We start from the raw sequence: 24,858 nt of genomic DNA, 5'->3' as shown, positions 1-24,858 counted from the left end.
ATTCTAAAGAAGAGGTAAAAAAATTTTAAATCATAAAAAATAGTTTAATATAACAATTTTAATGAAGAGGGAAATCAACTAAAATTTTTAAAAAATATAAATTAAATCTAGCAATTTTAAAGAAGTGGGAAAAACGAAATTAAAATTTAGACAAATCAATTTAAAACAGCATAATGTAGCAATCAATCAATTTTAAAGAAGTGGGAAAAAAGATAGCTAGTGTATGAAAAATTAAAACTAAAATCAAAAAAATAAAAATAAAAATAAAAAAGGGCTTTAAGTAATCAACCAGTTACCTCTTCATAATACAGCACCGGTTATCTCTTCTAATCGACACCAGTTACCTCTTCATTATACAACACCAGCCACGCACGCGCATTCAAGCAGCAACTAATTCCACTTTCGCTGCCCATAACCGACCACTTAACCATTGTCGTTGTCGATTCAATTCAATCTCTTATCTCCATGGATTTCACTCCTTTGAACTTTAAAGGTATCTAATTTGAACATTCTTCTTAATTTATAAATGATTCATTACTTATCTGTCATTTTATTCTTAATTTGTATATGGGGTATTTACATTTTTCGTAAATGGTGTAAAAGTTGATATTGGTGTGCATTCTTTGCCTTGATTGGGTTGACCTATGTCCTATCTGATCGGTATATATTTTCTTTGTGTCATGATAAACAAGGATGAATAAAAGTTGGCTTGCTGATTTGTGTGTGGAAGTCTGTTGGCAATTTATTAATGAAGGAAAGAAAAAGGCCAACAATTTTTGAGAGTGTGGCTTCCTCTCCTCAAAGTTGTAATTTACTCATTTAAGTTGTTTAGTAATCGTGAAGTCTAACACTTGTCATACTCATCTGTATTTTCCCTTCCATCCTTGTATAATGTACAATCATTTGGACAACTATCAATCTTACCATATTGAAACCCCAAATTCTTATTCAGTTGCTTATTTTTCTACGATAAAGACAACAGATTTATATCAGGAAAAACACTAACCAACAACTTCCGTAACATATATGACTTTATAGACCAACCATGCATGGATTTCAAATGAAATAAATGCAACACAAAAGACAATTTTGAATAAGTTGACCCCAGGATATAATAATTCATCGGCTAACTCTCTAATCCTTGCATATGCAGTATCTTTATGATGTTCTCCCTCACCCAATGCAGTTGAATTATTAATGAAATTTCATTAGTCGTTTTTAGCACCTATTTTTTTTACATGTTTGTTCGTTATTAATTATAATTTTATTAGTGATGGTAGTAAGTTGAAAAAATTTTCTACGATGATTAGAAATTTGTTAACTCATAACGTAGTTATGCATCGTAATAAGTAACGTAAACTGTGGAGGTAAAACATAAAGTTGAGCAACTACCCATAATAGTTCGAGAAAATTATAATTATTACCCGAGCATATTATTTAATCATGATGGGAATAAATTGAATATTTCATACATGTATACAAGTGATTTTAAACATGAAATACAAATTACATAACTTGTTATATGTACAATAATTTTTACCCAAACTTTAAACTATCTTAGATAAACCTTTCCTACACTATAATAAACCAAATGTTGGACAAAAATCACAAAAAAAAAAACAGCCCCAACCAGCCATGCTATAGCTGTCCCCGATCCCCTTTATAGCCTTTTGTACACTTACATATATAAGCTAAAAACTCTACCCAAGAACCCCTTTTGTTCAAATCTATGTTGGGCCTTATTACATGCATGCAAAGACTATATATAAGAGCCAAAGATTCTGAATTTTTTGTAAAAAAAAGGCCCCTCCATCATCTTCATTTCACTCATAAATTGTCACTTAATACGCTCACAAACTCATTCAAACAACTTCCCTTAAACACCTCTACAAGTCCTATATGCTTTCTACAAAATCTCACTAAAAACACTTGAAAAAAACACCCATTTTAGTGCATAATAGTTGTTGTCTAGATTAATAAAATCATTATATACTCCTCAAAGTATAATATAAACACATACAAGGTCATCTCTAATTACCTTAAACAAAAACACTTTCATTTCCTTACAAAAACACTTACAAAAAGACTATCTATATGAAGTTTATGAACATAAAAACTTTATAAACAAATTATTCATTTTATTACACTTCATCCATACTAGTTTGGAGCATTCTAACAAGGTATTCTCATTTCAAGTTTACACACTATGTTTTACAACTTATACAAAAACAAGTGTATATAAAGATGATTTTTAGTATGAAATCTTTGTCATTAATTAATCAAGTATGTTACAAAAATATATTTTATAACTAAATCCGAAAGATCATCATTTGTATAAATCTATAAAAATTGGAAAGTAAGAAAATATATCTCCACGAACTTATAAATTTTATTACTTATAGGAATTAAAGTAAAATTGTGGGACTTGATTAAGTACGTTGCTTAACATAATGAGTATACTCCAAATATGTTAAAATCATCACAAGTATTAATTTAACAACCCTAACTAAGGAAAGTTAAGTGCATATTAGAAATCCAAAATATTATTGATTTTTGGATGAATGTAACATGTTTAGTTGAAGAGTTGGAGTTGAGACTTGAAGGGCAAGAACCCGAAGTTGGTACAACTTCTAAAAACGCATAAGAGCTTACAGAATATTTATATAGGCTTGGAGTCCATGTATGTCACTAGGCATGGCCACGGTCCGGGTTGGTCTGGTTCCGTTCCGGTTCCACCCGGTTCCGGTTCCATTTGGAACCTGTCGCGACCGATTCCGATTCCATTTGGAACCTGTCGCGACCGGTTCCGGTTCCGGACGGTTCCAAACGGTTCTTTGGCGGTTCATGAGGCGGTTCCGGCAGTTCCAACTCACGGGACGGGCGGGTCGGACCATCGGTTCCATTTTTTTTTCTTTAAATATTTATATAATATAAAAATACTATAATATTGCGGACGTACCTTTGATGATTACTTAATTATCAGCGAAATTCATTGTTTTTCAAGTTGTCATCGTTATTATAATATTTACTAAAAAGAATGAAAAAAATAAATTAATAAGAAACGAATCAATGATAATGTCGATAAAGATGATTAATAAAAAAAGAGGGAGAAAATGGACTTGAACCTAGTACCCAAAGTAATACTAAGCTGCCTACGTATACCAAAGGAATCAAAGTCCACGTAGTTCTTTGTCATACCTTTTATTTATAGTTGTTGAATGTTGATTTATCGTTGTCCGATGGATCCTATTCGTCTTCGTCATCATCATCTGGTTGGTTAGATGCTTCCGCTGACTCTCCTCCTGACGATGATGCAGATGTATCCATCATCATCCATGGATCATCATCATCGTCTTGATCATCATTATTCCTTAGTCCTTGTGTTCGAATCTCCCCTTGATCCCAATCTTTTTTGCAAACACATATTTGAATACTATGTGGAGCAAGGCGAGATCTCTTTTCGTCTAAAAATCTTCTACCTGGACTAAAAGCAGACTCCGACGCAATTGTAGAAGCAGGAATTGCAAGGATACCCTTTGCAATTCTCGATAATATGGGAAATTTTACAGATTTTTTTTTCCACCACTCTAAAATATTATAGCTACCTTGGTCAATTTCAAAGTGGTGTTTAAGATAACTATCTAATTCTAAATATGAGGTGGAGGGTGAAAAAGAAGATGATCCTACAAAACTATCATCTTGGCTCATTATATTAGTTATTACGGAATTATAATAAGAGAGACCCGCCGAAACGCTAGCACGCCTAGACGTATCGCATTTTGGGTTATATACACTAGCATAATAATCATAAAGTTCTGCTAAAAGATTTTTACATGTTCCAACATAATTATGTACATCACTAGGCGGGCGATCTAATGATTGGTAGTAAAATTCAATTACTTTAGTAAGGACTTCTGTTTTAAAACATGGGTTTAAAATGGTTGCAATTCCATAAATATAAGGAAAATCGGTAAAATATGTCTTCCACTTATCCATCATATCTGCAAGAATCGGCTTTAAATATGGGTTAGTATCATCATGCGTATGTTTAAGAAGATGATAAAAAATAGTTTTACACTCAATTATTACTAAGTAGACGTTCGATTCATAAACATATGAAAAAATCTTAGTTGCGTGGTCATACGCTTCTAATTTTTTATGTACACCTATAGCTAGTTCCCATGTGTCATCAGTTATATAGCTATCTGTACACTCACTATACAGTTGTGTTATAACTGGACGATAAGTAATCGCTTTTCTTAATAAATCGTTGGTTGAGCCCCAACGTGTAGGAGTATCTAATGACCAATACACTTTTTTTAGTTGATATTGGTCACATAATGACCGATAGTTTGGAAATTGACTCGTTTACCACGAGCTTGTCTTTGTTGTTGTTGTTGTAGTTGTTCTTCATGTGATCTTGTTGATGACTGTCGAGAATTATGTATCCCAATAGGGGTCGTTGGTTCCTTTTCTTGTTCTTCTTCTTCATCAATTTGTATTTCTCTTTCCACTTCTTCTGCATAATTGTGTAATTCTTGGTCGTACCCTTCTGGATAATTTGGTTCATAATTATAATTACTAATCGAAGGTGTTGTTGATACCAACGGAGTTGAAGTGGCCTTTCTTTGGAGCTAGAACCTCCCAATGATTTTGCCACTTTAGTATCTTTTTTAGAGGCTTTTTTCAAAAAAGAAGACATGATAATATTAAAATAATAATAGAATTAAAAAATAAATAAATAAATAAATAATAGACTAATTATGTAATTAACTAAATTAAGAAATAATTAAAAGACTAATTATGTAATTAAGAGAATGATTGCGTAATTAAGTAATTAAGTAGAGAGAGTAAGTAGAGAGAGTAGGAGAAGAGATGAGTTGTGAATGAAAATGATTGAAAGTGATGGGTATTTATAGAAAAAATTGCAATGGTTAGAAACGGCTAGTTAACGGCTATATTTCCGGTTCCGATTCCATGGAACCGCTGGGCTGGTTCACCCGAACCGGTTCCGGTGAATTGTTGGACCGGTCTCGGTTCCATGGAATCGCTGGACAGGTTCACCCGGACCGGTTCTGGTTCCAACCCGCGGTTCTTAGGTCCGGTTCATGCAGTTTTTTTCCGGCGGTTTCATGGTTCCGGAAACTTTTTTCCTGCGGTTTCACGGTTCGGGCCGGTTCGGAACCTGTCGCGAACGGTTCCGGTTTCGGATCCGGTTCCATGCGATTCGGGAGCGGTTCGGTTCCGTGTAACCCGCCCCGTGGCCATCCCTATATGTCACAATGGGGTGATTTATAAAGGATTTATAAACAATTTAGGAAATTTTATGTATAAACTTATTTTTAAAAATAAAATTCCAAAGAGAAGTTCTTAAATCTTGAAAAATGATATCAAAATGATAATTTTGAGTATCGAATGATTTATTACATGTATTATTATTGTGAGCATCATACATGATGATTTTATGAATTGTTGTATGTTTAAAGGCATGTTTAACACTACTTTGTGAATCTCAAAAAAAAAAAACACTACTTTGTGAAAGTAATTGTGATGAAAATGATTATACGGACTTAGAAAAAATTTGAAATGCATTTTATAAGTATTTTCTAGTAGCTATATGTTAACAAAATCTCTTGGATATTTTTCTTGAAATTTATTCGTTAAAATGATATTTCATTGAATTTTAAGGTGTTAAATACTCTTATTATGAAACATGGTATTAGATAAACTCTTGATCATCAAAAATATATTATAATATCTCCAACAAGATTTGGCCTGAATATAATTAGTTTAGAATTTTTTTATGGTTTTTGAGTAATCGTTAAGTAGTTTATCGGTAAATTGTGGAATAGTAAAATATAAAATATTTTGCAAATAAAAACATATGGACTTGAAATTTTTATCATTTATTTTTATGGACAGTTTCTAAAATTGGTAAAAGTTTGGGAAGATTTTGTTGATGTTTAAGTACCATAATAATTTTTACTCGGTTATTAATAATCGATAAGCTAGCAAACGGTAAAATATAAAATAAATACCAAAGGACGTCTTTTGGATATAAAAATTATATAAGATACTTACATAAATAGTAGATACATGTTAGAAAATTTATATGGATTTTTGTGACCATATATGGACTTAAATAAATTCTAATTGTTTTATCGGTAAAATAATGACATTAATAATTAAAAATACCTCATGTGATTTTTAATGATTATTGAAAATTTTATATCCCTTAAAATAGTTTTTTGGAACATCATAGAAATTTATATAATTTTATTCGGACTCAAATAATTTAAAATCGGTTATATTTTATTTATCGATAAAATGTTTATACAAAATAATAAAATATCATACATGACTTTTATAAGTTTAAATGGCCTAATAAAAATTTTATATGACTTTTGAAACATTTTTATAATTTTATGAAGCTAATTATTAATTATTTACTAATTTATCAAATCAATAGAATTTGTTTGTTTATTAAAAGTTGTAATATTGATAATTTAATTTGAGTAAATAGATCTTTACTAAAAAGTTATAATTGTATCAATAACCTAAAGCCTCGTAGTATAAATTAAGGTTAACTTAAATAGTTTATAATTTTACAGATTTAAGACATCATTTTAATAACGGTAAATACCTAAACTGTCGAAAATAATCATAAAATTGTTATAAATTGGCATAACCAATTATACTCTGATGGGACAACCTTAAATTTATTTTAAATAAGGTGTTATAATAACTTCATTAGTTTGGGCCTTGTTTGATAATTAATATGTATTTTATTAATCAATTATCAATTTTATTATCGGCAAAACTATCTCGTATTTAAGAAAATAGTGTTTTATGAAATCATCTGACATAATGATTTTATATGTTTTGAATGAATTTCAAAAATCTTTTAATATATATTTACTTTAATAAGGATTGAAACGAAAAAATCTAGTTGTTTCCTTGAAAAATCGTACTGAATATTATTCACTTTTTGTTACGATGCATTTTCAATACATGCTAGTGATGCCCCAATAAAATACAAAGGTTATGCTTGATGATATGATTATGCTAAGCATGTTTTACCCATATGGGGAAGATTATGATTTGATTTTTGCTATGCTGCAAATAAAATATGTTTTGTTATGTTACAAATAAAAGATGTTAATCATATGGAAAAAGTTGATAGTTTTGACTTTTAAAATGCTATTGAAATTACTAGATATATATATATATATATATATATATATATATATATATATATATATATATATATATATATATATATATATATATATATATATATATATATATATATATATATACATATATATATATATATACATATATATATATATACATATATATATATATATATACATATATATATATATACATATATATATATATATATATATATACATATATATATATACATATATATATATATATATATATATATATATATATATATATATTATACACAAAATAATTTTAGCCTAAATGGTCGGTACACATGCCGAAGCAAGTGTTGTGTGCATAATACCATTGTATTACACTTGTTGGACATGTCGTGAACGGTAGACCAACTACCAAACGAGTCACCTGATGCCTCACAGAGTACCCATGCAAACTTATGATATGAGTTTGATTGATTTGGATTCATAGAGATCTTATGATTTATGATGAAAAATGAGAACTTGGAATTAATATAAAAACCATTGAACAGGGTTTGAATGATTATATGCTTTAATGAATGAAAAAGCATCTTATAAAATGAATTTACTCAAATAAAAAATTTTTAATAACTTGTTTGACGGACAATACTGAGTTTATACTCAGCTTTTTTGTTGATACTATTCTTTATATATTTTTCCAATGGTTTTGTTTTTAGAGTAAACCCCCATGGAAAATTGATATGCGAGCGGAAGATGAACCCGAGTTGGAGTGTGGGTCTCTTTTGTTTAGATCTCTTTATTTTATATTAGAGACTATTTGTTCAGTTGTTTAGGTTTAGGATATTTTAAAGATGTAATTTGTACTTGGGCTTATGTAACACCCCGATATTTTTCTGATATATTAAATGATTTGCTAGTAATATTATTATTTTTATTATTATTATTCTTTTTAAAAAAATATATATATTTTTTTATTATTTATTTTGTTAGTAGATTAAATCATGAGACTTCAACTTTTAAGGCAATTAAAACCATTTTAAGTCCAAACCTTTTTCCTAATCTATCTTTAATTCAAAAAAAAAAAAAATAAAAAAAATAAAAAAAAGGGAGGTGAAGAGTTGGCCGGCCATATGGGGTTAGTTGAGGGATTTGTAACCTCTTGAAGAATATTGAAAGATTATGAATTATTGCCTTGCATAATTGTTCCTTAATTTCCTTAATTTCTTTATTTCCTTAATCTCCTAATTTCCTTACATCTTTTCATTCCAAACCATTTGCAAGTAAGAAAAACACTCCCAAAACCCTCAAATTCCCACGCCTAATCCTCCATTGATTCATCAATTTTGGTGTTGTGTCCTTGTGCAATTGTGAGTAATTCTTAACCTAGTTTTATTTTTAAGTTTTAATTTAAATTTCTATGATTTTTTTTATGTGTGTTATTTTATAGTTTATGATTTGTTCATGATTTAAAATTCATGTGTGGAAGTATGATGTTTTTCTATCTAAATTAATGTATGGTTTTTAGGGTTTTGGATGTGTTTACATGTGTGTGAAGAATTGTTTGATGAATGATTGAAAAAAAATATATATACATAAAAAAAAAATGGTTGCTCATATAAAAAAAAATGTATGTGGTGATGGAAATTTATTTTTTATTTTTTATTGATTAGTAGAAGAAATTTATAATGTTGGTAGAGAAATATACATGTATATATGTGATGTGTTTGTGTGTGTACATTTGTGTAAAAAGAATTATTTTTGAGAAAAAAATATATAATTAATTAAAATTTATTTTGTATGTGATCATGAAAATCATGTAAATTTTATTGTTTAGATTTAATAGGAAATAAAGCATTGAAATTTATATTTTTGTGATAAAAAAAAATGAAATCCCGTAGGTTTTGAAAATGGTGAAAAAAATGTGTTTTTGGAACATTTTTGGCTTTGAAATTAAGTTAAAAATACTTATACTATGTTATAAATTATGAAAATTGGTACCCGGGGGTTTTGACGCCTTCCGGACGCAACGGTGAAGTCGGATTTTTAATTTGACAGTTTTAAGTTGAGTTTCTGGACAGATTGTATAGGCTGTCCTGTTTTGTGTATTTACCATGTTATAGTATGTGATGGATGTTCATGTTGTGTGTAGTATTCTAGGTATGGATGTGATTGTATATGTGTGTTATAGATGATTTGAGGAAAATGTGTATGTGTGCTTATTTCCCGAATACGATTGAACCTTGTAGGAAGTCGATTCGTGACCGGGAATTGATTAAGACGCTTGTGAGTTGGTTATCTTGCTTAAGGTATGTACACGCAGCGTGGTTCGCATTAGTCCGATGTATCATATAATAATGATATACAAAAGTGAAGCATGGATATATAGTACGAATAATGTTATCTTTCGAATCAATAATTTTTATACATTGTTTTGATAAGCAGAGGTAGTATGACCTCACTAACTTTAAAGTGGACGTAGTATGACGTCAATTGGTGGAAAAGAATTACTCGCGGTATATGAGGGCATTATGAGCCACCGCGGGGGTATGCATACTTAACCATAGGCACCGAAGTAAGGCGAGTGTCTATGGTAGAGACTTGCTTAGGGGTTAGCTCCCCCTAATGTATTGTCTCACTTATGGAGTTTGGAGTGTACCGGCAGTATGGCTGGATAGTACAGCAGTATGGCTGACTAACCTTTACATGAAAATAATTATTTTTAATAAGCATGATCGAAGCGTAAGGTTCTGTGAATTGTCAACTAATAAATTAAAACCTTCTCTTATGTTATTATTTATTTGGTATGCGACGTTTGCTGACGTGTACTTTTGGTCTTAACGACCCTGCGATGATGTTGTTACCTATCTGGGCAATGACTAGCAGTAAGTTAAGTTGCAGGTCTGGGGAGTGAGGATTGTCCCTTGAAGAAATAAATTATTAGGGTAGAGAAGTCTTAATAAGAACTTCAAATTTTAGTTTAAAGAACATTTGGTTTTTATGAGGCGACTTTCGTTCTCAAGTTGTATTAAGTAGATTTAACTTTTCGTTCTTATCCGCTGCTAAGAATTTCTTATTATCTAGTAGTTCTTAATAACGCTAATAGAACTCGATCCGCACGTTTTCCTTAACTTCAAAACCGTTTTAAACTGTTTTCTAACATCCCGGTTTGACTCGGATTATAGTTGTCTCGTTTTTAAAAGGTCATCTTCTCGTTTCGTACGACCCGAGTTATTCCGAGATGTTACAACTGGTATCAGAGCGGGAGTTTTATTTAGTGTTATTTATCTGTACTGATAGACTAACGTAGAAAAAAAAAATTAAAAATAATAAAAATAAAAAAAATAAAAAAAAAATTTTTGATGAGAGTAAAAGGGGTAGACATTAAGGGGATATGATATGTTGTGCTTGGTGTCTTTAAGCATGATGTCATGGATAACTTTGATGTGCGCATGATAGGATTTATGTGTTTATATCTCTGATGCTTTGAATTATCTATCTTTGTCTTATCTCAGAAATTAATTGTCTTGTTTTCTTTCTTTGTGAGTCAGGAAGTTCGATTATTACTTTCTTTCATGGATAAAGGAAAAAGACCGGCCGAAGAGGGAATTAATACCCGAGAGGAACCCAGGAGAGCTTTAGTTAATGCCCCAGCCTGGGCAGAAATAGAGGCTCTGGGAATTTGGGATAGAAAAGAGGGGGAAAGTGATTTGGATTACACCCGACGAATGGAAATGATCTACAAAAAATCCAAACTAGTGTATGAAAGAATAATGGAAGAGGAGATGATTGCACTGAAAGAGAGGAGTGACCAGTTTCACCTAGAGATTGACAGAAGGGTAAGAGCAGTGCAAACTGAGGGTCGGGACGGAGTTGACGTTCCAGAACCTAGTGGGGCAAGGAGAGATAATAATGAGGAGGATGTTACCGTAGTAAACCCAAACTCAATGCCATTTATAATCTTCGATGAGTTGGATTTCGAGAGGGATCCCGAGGAGGATCCAGAAGAGGACCCGGAGGAGGACCCCGATGAGGACCCAGAAGAGGAATTTGAGGAGGATTTCGAAGAAAATTCTGATGAGGAGCAGGGAGAATTTATGGAGGAGGATTCCTTAGGAGTGGTAGAAGAGCCTGATGAGGATAACTTAGGGGATGGATATAATGCTGATGAGGAGGGGGAACTAGCTGATAGAGATGGAATGTTGAGTGATAATGATAGCGGGGTAATTATTCTAGGGGGTTGGCCGGTGAGGCGAGAGGATCTCATGAGTGAGGAAGAAAGTGAGATCATGATGTGGGAGGAGGAACCACCTGAGCCAATAATTTTAGAGCTTTCTGATTCAGTAGCGCGACTTACTATGAGTGATTCCTTATCTGTAGGACCTCCTTCTGACTCCGATAGCGCGTCTAGCGATGACTCTGGTGATGCTGATTTTGACCCTGATCAATACATGGAGGATCAGGACCGTCTGGATGCGTCGCCTTTATTTGCCTGATTGTTTTTATTTTATTTGATTATGCATGTGTACGAGTTCGTATGTCTAGTCCCTTAGTAGAATAATTGTGAACAATTTTGTTGGTTAAATGATTTGGTTGTTTATCTCGGACTTTTGTAGTATTTGAACAATGATTATGTGGGAATCTAGACCCAATTATTTCTTTTAGATTGGAATTATATGGTATTATTGTTTTGAATTTGAATTTTGTTTTTAAAAGTCTAAACATTAGTAAGTAGAATCGATTCAGTATTGTATTTACGGAAAAAATGAATAGATTTGATTATAGACTCATTGTTCAACCCTTTTTCCTTTAGGGCTACTACCTTGTTTATTTTAGAACTATAACAGAACGAGTTTTTCTCCTTAACCACGAACGCTGTAGTAATGTATTTACATACCTTGTTTAACCTAATGCAGTATACCTGCCATCATGCCACCCTTTTTGAAAAGGTCCGTGCCAAGAGGAAACTCTGATCGCGTGCTTCGAAACCTAGTTAAGGCCCTAGCTGGTGCAAGGAATCCGAGACCGAAATCCTTGGAGGAAAAGGCTTCGTCAATTAGTAAGAGAATGGCCCAGAGTAAACCCTCGACTTATAGTGGAAAAGGTGAACCTTCTATGTTGGAAAACTGGCTTAGAGAATTTGACAAGCTTTTTAGCGTGGTGAGATGTCCTGCTGAGCTCATGGTTGACCAAGCCGCGTTTTTCCTAGTGGAAGACGCTGACTATTAGTGGACACATAGTAAGATGAGGTTGATATCTGAAAACGACGGTGAATTAAGCTGGGAAGGATTTAAGGGGGCGTTAAGGGACCAATTTTATCCGCCTCATGTTAGGAAGGACAAATCAAATGAGTTTGCTAGGTTCGAAATGGGAAACCTAACGGTAGATTAATATTATCAGAAATTTATGGAATACTTGAAGTTTTGCCCTGACGATGTCCCAACTGAGGGAAAGAAAATACAGCGTTTTGAGTTAGGTCTATCGTATGAGATCCAAAAACACATTGATACTGATAGATATGATACGTTAGACCAGCTATATAAGAGAGCTGCGCAGATTGGGAATTTTATCAGGAAGGAAAAAGAGAAGTTGGGCCATAGCGGAGAAAAGAGAAAAGAACCCGTGTTTCAGAATGATACGAATGCGAGTAATCAAGTCCAAAATCAATTTAAGAAGCACAAACCGTTTGGAGGCTTTCAGGAGAAAGGTTTCCATTCTGGTCAAAACAGCAAGAATGGGGGAAATTCGAGACTAGAGGCTAGAATGCAGAAGCCTTTGTATGATCGCAATGGGAAGGAAAGAATCTTCAACTGTAGGAGATGCCAAAAGAATCACCCAGGAAGGGACTGCCGGGGGGCGTTAGTGGACTGTTCTTACTGTGGTAAGCCGGGCCATAGAATGTACGAGTGTTATACTCGCATAGGACAACAAGAGTTGCAAGGGGGAAATCATAGAGGTTTCCAACAACAAATACTCAATAACGGACGAAGTAGTAATGAAGCTGGAAGGGGGAATCACAATGGTGGAAGTTTTGGCCGAAACTTGGGAGGTGTCTCAAATCCTAGGTTTCCGGGAAATAACTCCGGTGTTCAGCAACGACCGGGAAATGCTAGAAACGAGAATTTCTTTTCAAGCCAACGTGGTAATCAAGGAGGTGTTACTACTTCGACCTAGAACGACGGCAGGCTTTCAGCAGTTAACTCGAGGGAGGCAGCGCAGGCGTCGGATGTGGTCATAGGTACGTTCTGTATTAATACAAAATCCGTTAAAGTACTTTTTGATTCTGGTGCATCGTGCTCGTTTGTTTCAAAGTCTAGAGTTAAGGATTTAGAATTGGAGAACCCCGAGGAAACATCTTTTTCAGTCTCTATTCCTTCTGGGGAGACTTTTCATTGTGATACGTTGTTCTGTGAAGTGCCGGTTAAGATAGGGAAAGTAAAATTTCCAAGTAATTTATTTTCTCTAGAAATGGATGATTTAAATGTAATACTTGGGATGGATTGGCTAAGTAGATACAAAGCGATAATAGATTGTGAAGAACAGTCTGTGACTTTAAGTGGACCTAGGGGGGAGAAGGTTAAATATAGGAGTTTTCCTAAGGGACCGAGGATAAAAATTGTATCGTCATTGAAGGTCAGGAAGTTAATCAAGCAAGGGCAACCGTGGTTTCTGTGTAGTATAAGTAAAGTAGGGGAGCGGGAGTTGCAGCTTGAGAACATTCCGGTAGTCTGTGATTTTAAAGATGTTTTTCCAGAAGAACTTCCTGGTATGCCGCCAAGAAGGGATGTGGATTTCTCGATTGATTTAATCCCTGGGATAGGGCCAATTTTAAAAGCTCCTTACCGAATGGCCCCAAAGGAGATGGAAGAATTGAAAGTCCAATTGGAAGAGTTGTTAGAGAAGGGTTATATAAGACCTAGTGTGTCGCCTTGGGGAGCCCCAGTGTTGTTTGTAAGGAAAAAGGACGGAACGATGCGTCTCTGTATTGATTACAGAGAACTTAATAAGGTCACTGTTAAGAATAAGTACCCGTTACCACGGATCGATGATCTTTTTGATCAGTTGCAAGGGGCAGGAGTTTTTTCCAAGATTGATCTGCGGTCCGAATATCATCAGTTACGTATCAAGGAGGAGGATATTAGTAAATCAGCTTTTAGATCAGATACGGACACTTCGAATTTACCGTGATGCCTTTTGGGTTGACCAACGCACCTGCAGCATTTATGGGGTTGATGAATCGGGTTTTTAACGCGTACCTCGATAAGTGTGTGGTGGTGTTCATTGATGATATTTTGGTATATTCCAAGAGCCAAGAAGAACATCAAGAGCATTTAAGGATAGTCTTGCAGATTCTGCGAGAGAATCAGTTGTATGCTAAGTTTTCGAAGTGTGAATTTTGGTTAGAGCAAGTGGCTTTTCTGGGTCACATTGTTTCTAAGGAAGGAATTTCCGTTGATCCAGCAAAAGTAGCAGCTGTTCGAGATTGGTCTACACCTCGGAATGTTACAGATATCGGGAGTTTCTTGGGATTAGCAGGATACTATCGTCGTTTTGTGAAGGACTTTTCTCGCATCGCTCGTCCACTGACAGCCTTGATGAAGAAGGAAAAGAAGTTCGAATGGACTGAGGAGTGTGAGAAGGCATTTCAGTTATTGAAGGAGAAGTTAACTACCGCCCCTGTGTTGACCTTACCTGATCCATCCTTGGAATACTCTGTCTACAGTGACGCTTCCAAACATGGATTAGGTTGTGTTTTAATGCAAGATAGAAAGGTGGTGGCGTATGCTTCACGTCAACTAAGGACTCATGAGGTGAATTATCCAACACATGACTTGGAGTTAGCTGCTGTGGTTTTCGCATTGAAAATCTGGCGACATTACCTTTATGGTGTCAAATGCAAGGTCTTTACGGATCATAAAAGTTTGCAATTTTTGTTCACTCAATCCGAGTTGAATTTGCGCCAACGACGTTGGTTAGAACTTATCAGTGATTATGATTTAGAGATTTCATATGACGAAGGCCGTGCGAATGTAGTCGCTGATGCTTTGAGTAGGAAATCGAGGCATTCCGTCTCAGCGTTAATAACCTCTGAGGAGTTGTGTAAGGAGTTTGGGAGAATGAACTTGGAGATAATCCAAGAAGGGGAATTGGAAGCCAGGTTGAGTGCCTTGTCTATTCAACCTACCTTTTTCGAAGAGATTATGGCTAAGCAACTGGAAGACCCAAAGTTCATAAAACTTCGGGAGCAGATCAGTGAAGGGAAAGCTGAAGGTTTTACAATTCATGAGGACGGTAGTCTTCGTTTTAAAGGACGGTGGTGTGTGCCGGATGGGTGTGACTCCTTGAAGGAAAAATTATTGAACGAAGCTCATTATTCTAGATACTCGGTTCATCCTGGTAGGGATAAGATGTATCAAGATTTAAAATGCATGTTTTGGTGGTCTGGTATGAAAAAGAATATTGCTGATTTTGTTTCCAAGTGTTTAACGTGTCAAAAGGTTAAGAGTGAACATCGAAGACCAGCTGGGTTACTGCAACCTCTGGAAGTCCCGGTCTGGAAGTGGGATGACATATCTATGGATTTCGTGTTGGGGTTGCCACGAACTAAGGCTGGTAATGATACTCTTTGGGTGATTGTGGATAGGCTTACTAAGTCTGCAAGGTTTATTCCGATGAACTGTAAGTGGGATATGGAACAACTTGCTCGTGCCTATATTAGATACGTTGTTCGATATCACGGAATACCTCGTACTATTGTCTCCGATCGTGATACTCGATACTTGTCACATTTTTGGAAGTCATTACAACAGGCTTTGGGAACCACTCTTCTTCATAGTACGTCTTTTCACCCTATGACGGATGGTCAGACTGAACGTGTCAATCAGATACTAGAAGACATGTTGAGAGCAATAGCCATGGAATGGCAAGGTTCATGGGATGAACATTTGGATTTAGTGGAATTCTCTTATAATAACAGTTATCAGGCAACAATTCAAATGGCTCCGTTTGAAGCACTTTATGGTCGTAAGTGCCGTAGTCCTGTATGTTGGGATGATTTTACTGAATCTGTCACCTTAGGACCTGATATGCTTGTGCAAATGACTGAGAAAGTAAAGTTAATTTGCGATAAAATGAACGCAGCCCAGGATAGACAAAAATCGTACGCCGATCTCCGACGTCGGTCTGATGAGTACGAAGTGGGCGACAAAGTCCTACTCCGTGTGTCTCCGATGAGAGGTGTGGTTCGTTTTGGTGCTCGTGGGAAGTTAAGCCCGCGTTTCATTGGCCCCTATGATATTGTGGAGCGGATTGGGAAGTTAGCTTACCGGTTAGCGTTACCTAATGCGCTGGGTAAAGTTCATGACGTTTTTCATATCTCCCAGTTAAAACGTTATGTTGCGGCTTCTTCGCATGTCTTAGACCCGGAACCGTTAGAAATTGATGAAAGCCTCACCTATGAAGAGCAACCTGTTCAGATTTTAGATAGAAAGGTTCGCAGTACTCGGCGAAAAGATGTTGCAATGGTTAAGGTTCTATGGTCAAATCATCGGTCACAAGAGGCAACTTGGGAAACAGAAGCTTCAATGCGAGAGAAGTATCCGCATCTTTTTCCTCAGGTTAGTAAGTTACGGGGACGTAACTTTTTAAGGGGGGTAGGAAGCGGTAGAATTTTGCGCGCTTTGAGGTTTATTTTGATCTATTTCTTTTGTTGTGTGCTTGTTTTGTCGTTTTTATGTGTGTGATTGTTGTGTGTTTTGTGTTTGATTGTTGTGTGTTTGTGTTTGTACGTTGAGGTTTTGGGGTCAAAACCTTTTTAAGGGGGGTAGTCTGTAACACCCCGATATTTTTCCGATATATTAAATGATTTGCTAGTAATATTATTATTTTTATTATTATTATTCTTTTTAAAAAAATATATATTTTTTTTATTATTTATTTTGTTAGTAGATTAAATCATGAGACTTCAACTTTTAAGGCAATTAAAACCATTTTAAGTCCAAACCTTTTTCCTAATCTATCTTTAATTCAAAAAAAAAAAAAATAAAAAAAATAAAAAAAAGGGAGGTGAAGAGTTGGCCGGCCATATGGGGTAAGTTGAGGGATTTGTAACCTCTTGAAGAATATTGAAAGATTATGAATTATTGCCTTGCATAATTGTTTCCTTAATTTCCTTAATTTCTTTATTTCCTTAGTCTCCTAATTTCCTTACATCTTTTCATTCCAAACCATTTGCAAGTAAGAAAAAACACTCCCAAAACCCTCAAATTCCCACGCCTAATCCTCCATTGATTCATCAATTTTGGTGTTGTGTCCTTGTGCAATTGTGAGTAATTCTTAACTTAGTTTTATTTTTAAGTTTTAATTTAAATTTCTATGATTTTTTTTATGTGTGTTATTTTATAGTTTATGATTTGTTCATGATTTAAAATTCATGTGTGGAAGTATGATGTTTTTCTATCTAAATTAATGTATGGTTTTTAGGGTTTTGGATGTGTTTACATGTGTGTGAAGAATTGTTTGATGACTGATTGAAAAAAAATATATATACATAAAAAAAAATGGTTGCTCATATAAAAAAAAATGTATGTGGTGATGGAAATTTATTTTTATTTTTTATTGATTAATAGAAGAAATTTATAATGTTGGTAGAGAAATATACATGTATATATGTGATGTGTTTGTGTGTGTACATTTGTGTAAAAAGAATTATTTTTGAGAAAAAAATATATAATTAATTAAAATTTATTTTGTATGTGATCATGAAAATCATGTAAATTTTATTGTTTAGATTTAATAGGAAATAAAGCATTGAAATTTATATTTTTGTGATAAAAAAAAATGAAATCCCGTAGGTTTTGAAAATGGTGAAAAAAATGTGTTTTTGGAACATTTTTGGCTTTGAAATTAAGTTAAAAATACTTATACTATGTTATAAATTATGAAAATTGGTACCCGGGGGTTTTGACGCCTTCCGGACGCAACGGTGAAGTCGGATTTTTAATTTGACAGTTTTAAGTTGAGTTTCTGGACAGATTGTATAGGCTGTCCTGTTTTGTGTATTTACCATGTTATAGTATGTGATGGATGTTCATGTTGTGTGTAGTATTCTAGGTATGGATGTGATTGTATATGTGTGTTATAGATGATTTGAGGAAAATGTGTATGTGTGCTTATTTCCCGAATACGATTGAACCTTGTAGGAAGTCGATTCGTGACCGGGAATTGATTAAGACGCTTGTGAGTTGGTTATCTTGCTTAAGGTATGTACACGCAGCGTGGTTCGCATTAGTCCGATGTATCATATAATAATGATATACAAAAGTGAAGCATGGATATATAGTACGAATAATGTTATCTTTCGAATCAATAATTTTTATACATTGTTTTGATAAGCAGAGGTAGTATGACCTCACTAACTTTAAAGTGGACGTAGTATGACGTCAATTGGTGGAAAAGAATTACTCGCGGTATATGAGGGCATTATGAGCCACCGCGGGGGTATGCGTACTTAACCATAGGCACCGAAGTAAGGCGAGTGTCTATGGTAGAGACTTGCTTAGGGGTTAGCTCCCCCTAATGTATTGTTTCACTTATGGAGTTTGGAGTGTACCGGCAGTATGGCTGGATAGTACAGCAGTATGGCTGACTAACCTTTACATGAAAATAATTATTTTTAATAAGCATGATCGAAGCGTAAGGTTCTGTGAATTGTCAACTAATAAATTAAAACCTTCTCTTATGTTATTATTTATTTGGTATGCGACGTTTGCTGACGTGTACTTTTGGTCTTAACGACCCTGCGATGATGTTGTTACCTATCTGGGCAATGACTAGCAGTAAGTTAAGTTGCAGGTCTGGGGAGTGAGGATTGTCCCTTGAAGAAATAAATTATTAGGGTAGAGAAGTCTTAATAAGAACTTCAAATTTTAGTTTAAAGAACATTTGGTTTTTATGAGGCGACTTTCGTTCTCAAGTTGTAATAAGTAGATTTAACTTTTCGTTCTTATCTGCTGCTAAGAATTTCTTATTATCTAGTAGTTCTTAATAACGCTAATAGAACTCGATCCGCACGTTTTCCTTAACTTCAAAACCGTTTTAAACTGTTTTCTAACATCCCGGTTTGACTCGGATTATAGTTGTCTCGTTTTTAAAAGGTCATCTTCTCGTTTCGTACGACCCGAGTTATTCCGAGATGTTACAGCTTATATCGATTTGGTTGAAATTTTCTTTTATTTTGGACAGTTTAGACTTCTGTTATATTGTTTTGGTTTTGGTTCAAGTATTTTACTAGGACATTGGTTTAACCTTTAAGTAACCCCTTAATTGTGTTGACAAAAGTAAGCTTCCGCTTGATTAATACTAATTCTAGTTAGTGTGCCTTCATAATTTGTGGTGGTTACAGTTGGTATACAATTTGTAATCGCCTCGATTATGAAGGTAAACACTAATTGGAATTTAGTATTAATCAATCGAAAATTTGATTTTGCCAATGCAATCAAAGGGTTACTTAAAGGTTAAACCAATGTCCAAGTAGGATACTTGAACCAAAACCAAAGTAATATAATAGAAGCCTTAATTGTCCAAAATAAAGAAAAATTATAACCAAATCAAAATAAGTTCAAAGTTCAAATTACATCTTTAAAATTGTCTAAACCTAAACAACTAATCTAATAGTTTTTCAAATACAGTAAAGAGACTAAACAAAAGGAAGTCATACTCCAACTCGAGTTCATCTTCTGCTCGCATATAAATTCTCCGTCGAGGTGCCTTAGGGGTTTACTTTAAACAAAACCATTGGGAAACATACAAAACATATTATCAACAAAAAAGTTGAGTATAAACATACTAGTGTCTGTCAAATAAGTTATTAAAACTTTATGATTTTAGTAAATTCTTTTTGAAAGATGCTTTTTCATTTGATAAATCGTATTATCATTCAAATTCAATTCAATGGTTTTATATAATACCAAATTCTCATTTGTCATTATAAATCATACAATCTCAATGGATCCAAATCACTTTCAAACTCACGATATAAGTTTACATGTATACTTTATGAGTCATCCTGTGACTCGATTGGTAGTAAATCTACCGTTCACGACATGTCCGGCAAGTAACACAATGGTGTTGTGTTTAATACGTGCTCAAAGTTGGTGAGTCGTTTAGTCATGCACACAACTTTTTGAGGAGAAGCCAGTGAGGACTGTAACTTTTGAGAAATTAATATTTTAAGACGAGTAAGTTTAAGAGAATTATCAGTGCGAGAATGATCTTAAATACACATGACATGAAACATTCTCAATTTAATTTATTCCCTCTTTTCCTTTTGTTTTATTTTTTTTTGATTAAAATACCCAAACCCTTTCTCCCTCACTCACTTCGTTAAACCCTGAAACCAGCCAACCTTCCTCCTTGTTCATTCCTTTGAGACTTTGAATGCCACAAGCAAGATTCATCCTCAATTCTCGCCTTGATTTTCGATGAAGCAGAACCTTCATCCTCATCCTCTGATTTCTTCTTCCTTAAATTCCTTCTTTCTCTGATTTTTTTTCTTTCTCTGAATCCTTGATTCTGATTTTCGCAAGAAGAACGACAATGGCCGTCGTCTTCTTTGTCTTCGACCTTCGAAGGAAGCCACAGCCCTAACAACATTCCCTTCATCTAATTTCGAAACAACAATGTCGTTATTCATCTGATTTCGCTCCTAGTTCTTCACAAAACATAGTCCTTTGCTTGATTTTTCTTGAAAAGTAACGAACTAAAGCTAATCAGGTATAATCTACTCGATTCTTTCTTTGATTTTCGACACGTTATTTCAGCATTATCTTTAGCTTTTCTCTGATTTAGAACCACCATAAATGTAGAAGCAGCCGAAATCTTCCTCCCTTGACTTGAATTCTGCCGATTTGGGGAAGGATTGAGTGAGTTTTAGTCCTATTGATTAAACATCAAATCCAAGCCGAAAATAAAGCATTGAACATAGATTTTTTCCGTTTCTTGCTGCTGCAAACAGAAGGTAGTCCTTCTTGATTTCTTTCCTTGTTTTTTCTTAATAATTATACTCTTATTCATATAAATTCCCTTGTATAATCTTTCTTTTATATTTTAAACCCTAAATGTTGTTGAATCTTGGAATGTGTATGAGTTAGTAGATGAGTCATTAAATTGGAAATTCATGGAAAATGTGTTATTAGTGAGTTATGTGATGATGAGAATTTAAGTGTGGGCTAGGATTTTAGTAGTAGATTATTCGAATGATTTAGTTGTGGTTAGTTCAGTGTTCTTAGATGTAATATTAACCTTTTCAAATTATGGTAATGGTTAAATGTTGATTGATTGGTTGTTATTGAAGGTATCTAGGGTTCGTGTGGAAATTATTAGTGGAATGGATAGACTAGCTAAATCTTTCTTTTGGATAGTTTGTTAATCTTATGTTTAGTTTCTTGGTTTTGAGTCTAGATGAACATAGAAGTTTTTGAATTGGAAATGCAAAGGGGATTGTGGAGACGTACGATCTTTACAAGAATATAAGCTAGTTTTATTTAAGGTTATATATTTTCTTATGAATTTGGGGGTTAGAGTTAGAACTTGCGCAATCTTTGAAATTAGAAATATTAGAATAGAAGATGGAACTAAGATACGGTCTTAGGAGGAGATGCAATGAGCTATATGAACCTAGTTTATAGTATCGAACGCTTTGTTGTGATGTTATGTTTGTTATGCTTCAGGAGGCGACGTCATCGAGGAACCTTTCTAGTGATCGCGGAGAAAAGGACTTAGCTTCTTGAAGCGTCATTGGTGAGTAGTAAAAGTCCCTAAAAGGGGTCCGGCCAGACTACTTTTTTGAAAATAAACTTTTTACTAAAGCTCTTTGAATTGGAAATTGTTGAGACAAATATTGTTGTGAATGCTTATGCTGATATTGTGATATGTCAATGGATCGGGCTTGCGAGCTGGTCATTGACGGAGTTGAGGAACATTGTTCCCTACTCCTTGTTTTTGAAGCGAATTGTCATTCAGATATTGACGAGCTTCACCCGAGAGTGACATAGCCTTAGAGCTATATATGTTCCTCTCAACTAGACTCCCTGTGCGCTCATAGATCTAGGAAACTGATGTTGCTTTTAAACCCTTATTTGGAAACTATTGCGTTTGTTGTTTTGGATTGTTACTTCTCATTCAGTTTAATCTAACCCTTTGTTGTTTCCATCTTTTAGTTTGATTACAGATCGGAACCGGTCGGGAACGATGGGTTAGCGGTGTTGAATAGCGTTCCAAGGATGTATATTGATCTGAGCACATGGGAATTTGTAGTTTTGTATTAGGTTTTTGGATAAATGTATATTAGTCTAGGTTGTGTTGGTTATATGGGATTCACAGTGAATTGTATGATTACTTGTGTTTTAGTTAGATGTTTGGTTTGAGAATTAGCTGAGTTAGTTACGTTGAAAAGCTGGTGTCCCCTTTGCTCAAGTTTTGAAAGTGATTTGAGTTTCTTGGGAAACGAACACAGTGATGACCCTGTTTACTCAGTCAACGGTAAGTCGGGTTATTACAAGGACCATTCTCCAACATGAGCTGATTCAACTTGTTGATAGCTTGCAGTATGAGGCGAAGCCCGTGAGGATCCTAGGTCGAGAGGTTAGAAAACTCCGTAGCGGCACGATTCCACTTGTGAAAGTGCTATAGAGTGGACAAAATGACGATAGTGCAACTTGGGAAAAAGAGGACGACATGTTAATTACATACCCTTACTTATTTGAGTAATGTATTTATAACCATTAGTTTGAGTTAGTTTCAAGGGCGAAACTCTTGTAAGAAGGGAATACTAAAACAGTAGCATTATTAATGAGATTTCATTAGTTGTTTTTAGCGCCTAATTTTTTTATATATGTTCGTTACTAATTATAATTTAATTAGTAATGAAAGTAATTTGAAAATTTCTACGGTGATTATAAACTTGTTAGTTCGTCATGTAGTTTTGAACCGTAACAATTAACGTAAACTTTGGAGGTAAAACTTAAAGTTGAGCAACTATCCATAACAGTTTTAGAAAATTTTAATAAGTATCCGAACACTTTATTTTACCATGATGGGAATAAATTAAATATTTCATACAAGTATACATGTGATTTTAAGTATGAAACACAAGTTGTCTAACTTGTGCCATATACAACAATTCATACCCAAACTTTAAACAACTTTAGCTCAAAATTTCCTACACTATAATAGATCAAATTGGGGATGAAAAAATCACTCCCAACAACCAAAATAAACCAGCCATGGCTGCCCCATTTTCCTCCATTACATGCTTTTATTTTAGTTACATAGACAAGATAAATGCTCTCTCGAAGACCCCCTATTATCCTAGTAAATGATGGATATCATTACTAGCATGCCATAGGCAAAAGTAAGAGCAAAAGTAACCCTCCAAACAGCCATAGGCAAAATCACTCACCATTTTCACTTCAATACACTCACAAATTAATTCAAATAACTTCCCTCAAAAACCTCAACAAGTCCTATATGTTTTCTACTTTAAAATCTCACTAAAAACACTTGAAAAACACCAATTTTAGCGCATAATAGATGCTTTCTAGATTGATAAGATCATAATATACTTCTCAATATTCACATAAACACATACAAGGTCATCTCTAATCATCTCCAACAAAAACACTTTCATTTCCTTATAAAAATACTTACAAGAGACTATCTATATGAAGTTTATGAAGATAAAAACATCATAACCAAGTTATTCATTTTATTATACTTCATCCGTATCACTTTAGAGCATTCTTACAACGTATTCTAATTTCAATTTTACAAACTTTATTATAACAACTTATATTACAATAAGTGCATATAAAATGATTTTTGTATGAAATTTTTTCCATAAATTAGTACGTTTATAAAAATATATTTTATTACTAGAAAGAAGAAAAATCATCACTTGTATAAATCTATAAAAATTGGATAAACTAAGAAAATGTATTCCCACAAACTTATAAATTTTGTTACTTAAAGGATTTAAGTAAAATTATGGGACTTAATTAATTATGTTGCTCAACATAATAAGTATACTCCAAATATATTAAATTCATCACAAGTATTAGTTTAATAACCCCAACTAAGAATAGTTAAGTATATGTTAGAATTCCAAAATTATTATCGATTTTTGAATGAATGTAATATATTTTTAGTTGAAGAGTTGGAGTTGAGACATGAAGGGCAAGGGCCCGAAGTCGGAACCACTTCTTAGAACGCATAGGAGCTTACGTGGGAGCTTACGGAATATTTATTTAGGCTTGGAGTAGAGGTATGTCACATGGGGTGATTTTTAAAGAATTTAAGAACAAGTTGGGAAAGTTTGTGTATAAACTTTTTATTAGAAAAATAAATTTCTCAACGAGAAGTCATGTATAATATTTTATTATTTGTATAGCCATTTTATCGATAAATAAAATAAAATCGGTTTAAAATTATTTGAGTCCAAATAGAAAAATATAAAAATTATATGATATTCCAGAAATTATTTTAAGGGATATAAAATTTTAAATAACCATTAATAATAATGTGAGATATTTTCAATGGAAATTCCACATGGTAGTATCTAGTTTTCATGAAATGCCAGTGGTAGCACTTTTGTAAGATTTTTGCACATCGTAGCATTCAATTTATGTACTAT

At 33.8% G+C, this 24,858-nt stretch overlaps 1 protein-coding gene across 7 annotated transcripts in view; it reads left to right on the top strand.

The window, feature by feature from the left end:
- The window catches only part of LOC130810312 (uncharacterized), a 23,417-nt gene extending 11,548 nt beyond the window's left edge, over positions 1–11,869 (top strand). For 2 of the 7 annotated variants that reach the window (XM_057676320.1, XM_057676319.1), the window contains exon 5: positions 10,721–11,869. In XM_057676320.1, coding sequence (XP_057532303.1) covers positions 10,745–11,665 — 921 coding nt within the window. In that variant the 5' untranslated portion in view covers positions 10,721–10,744 and the 3' untranslated portion in view covers positions 11,666–11,869. Of the gene's footprint in view, positions 1–311; positions 2,529–7,888; positions 7,908–9,418; positions 9,479–10,055; positions 10,071–10,720 lie in introns of those variants that run through there. The other 5 variants (XR_009041023.1, XR_009041025.1, XR_009041024.1 and 2 more) reach the window with 5 other exon arrangements.
- The last annotated feature ends 12,989 nt before the right edge of the window (positions 11,870–24,858 follow it).

Source organism: Amaranthus tricolor, chromosome 4 (assembly GCF_026212465.1).
Source record: "Amaranthus tricolor cultivar Red isolate AtriRed21 chromosome 4, ASM2621246v1, whole genome shotgun sequence".
In the NCBI taxonomy this organism is placed as follows: Eukaryota; Viridiplantae; Streptophyta; class Magnoliopsida; order Caryophyllales; family Amaranthaceae; genus Amaranthus; species Amaranthus tricolor.
The sequence above is the reverse complement of the archived record's forward strand: the minus strand, read 5'-3'. Positions and strand labels throughout refer to the sequence as shown.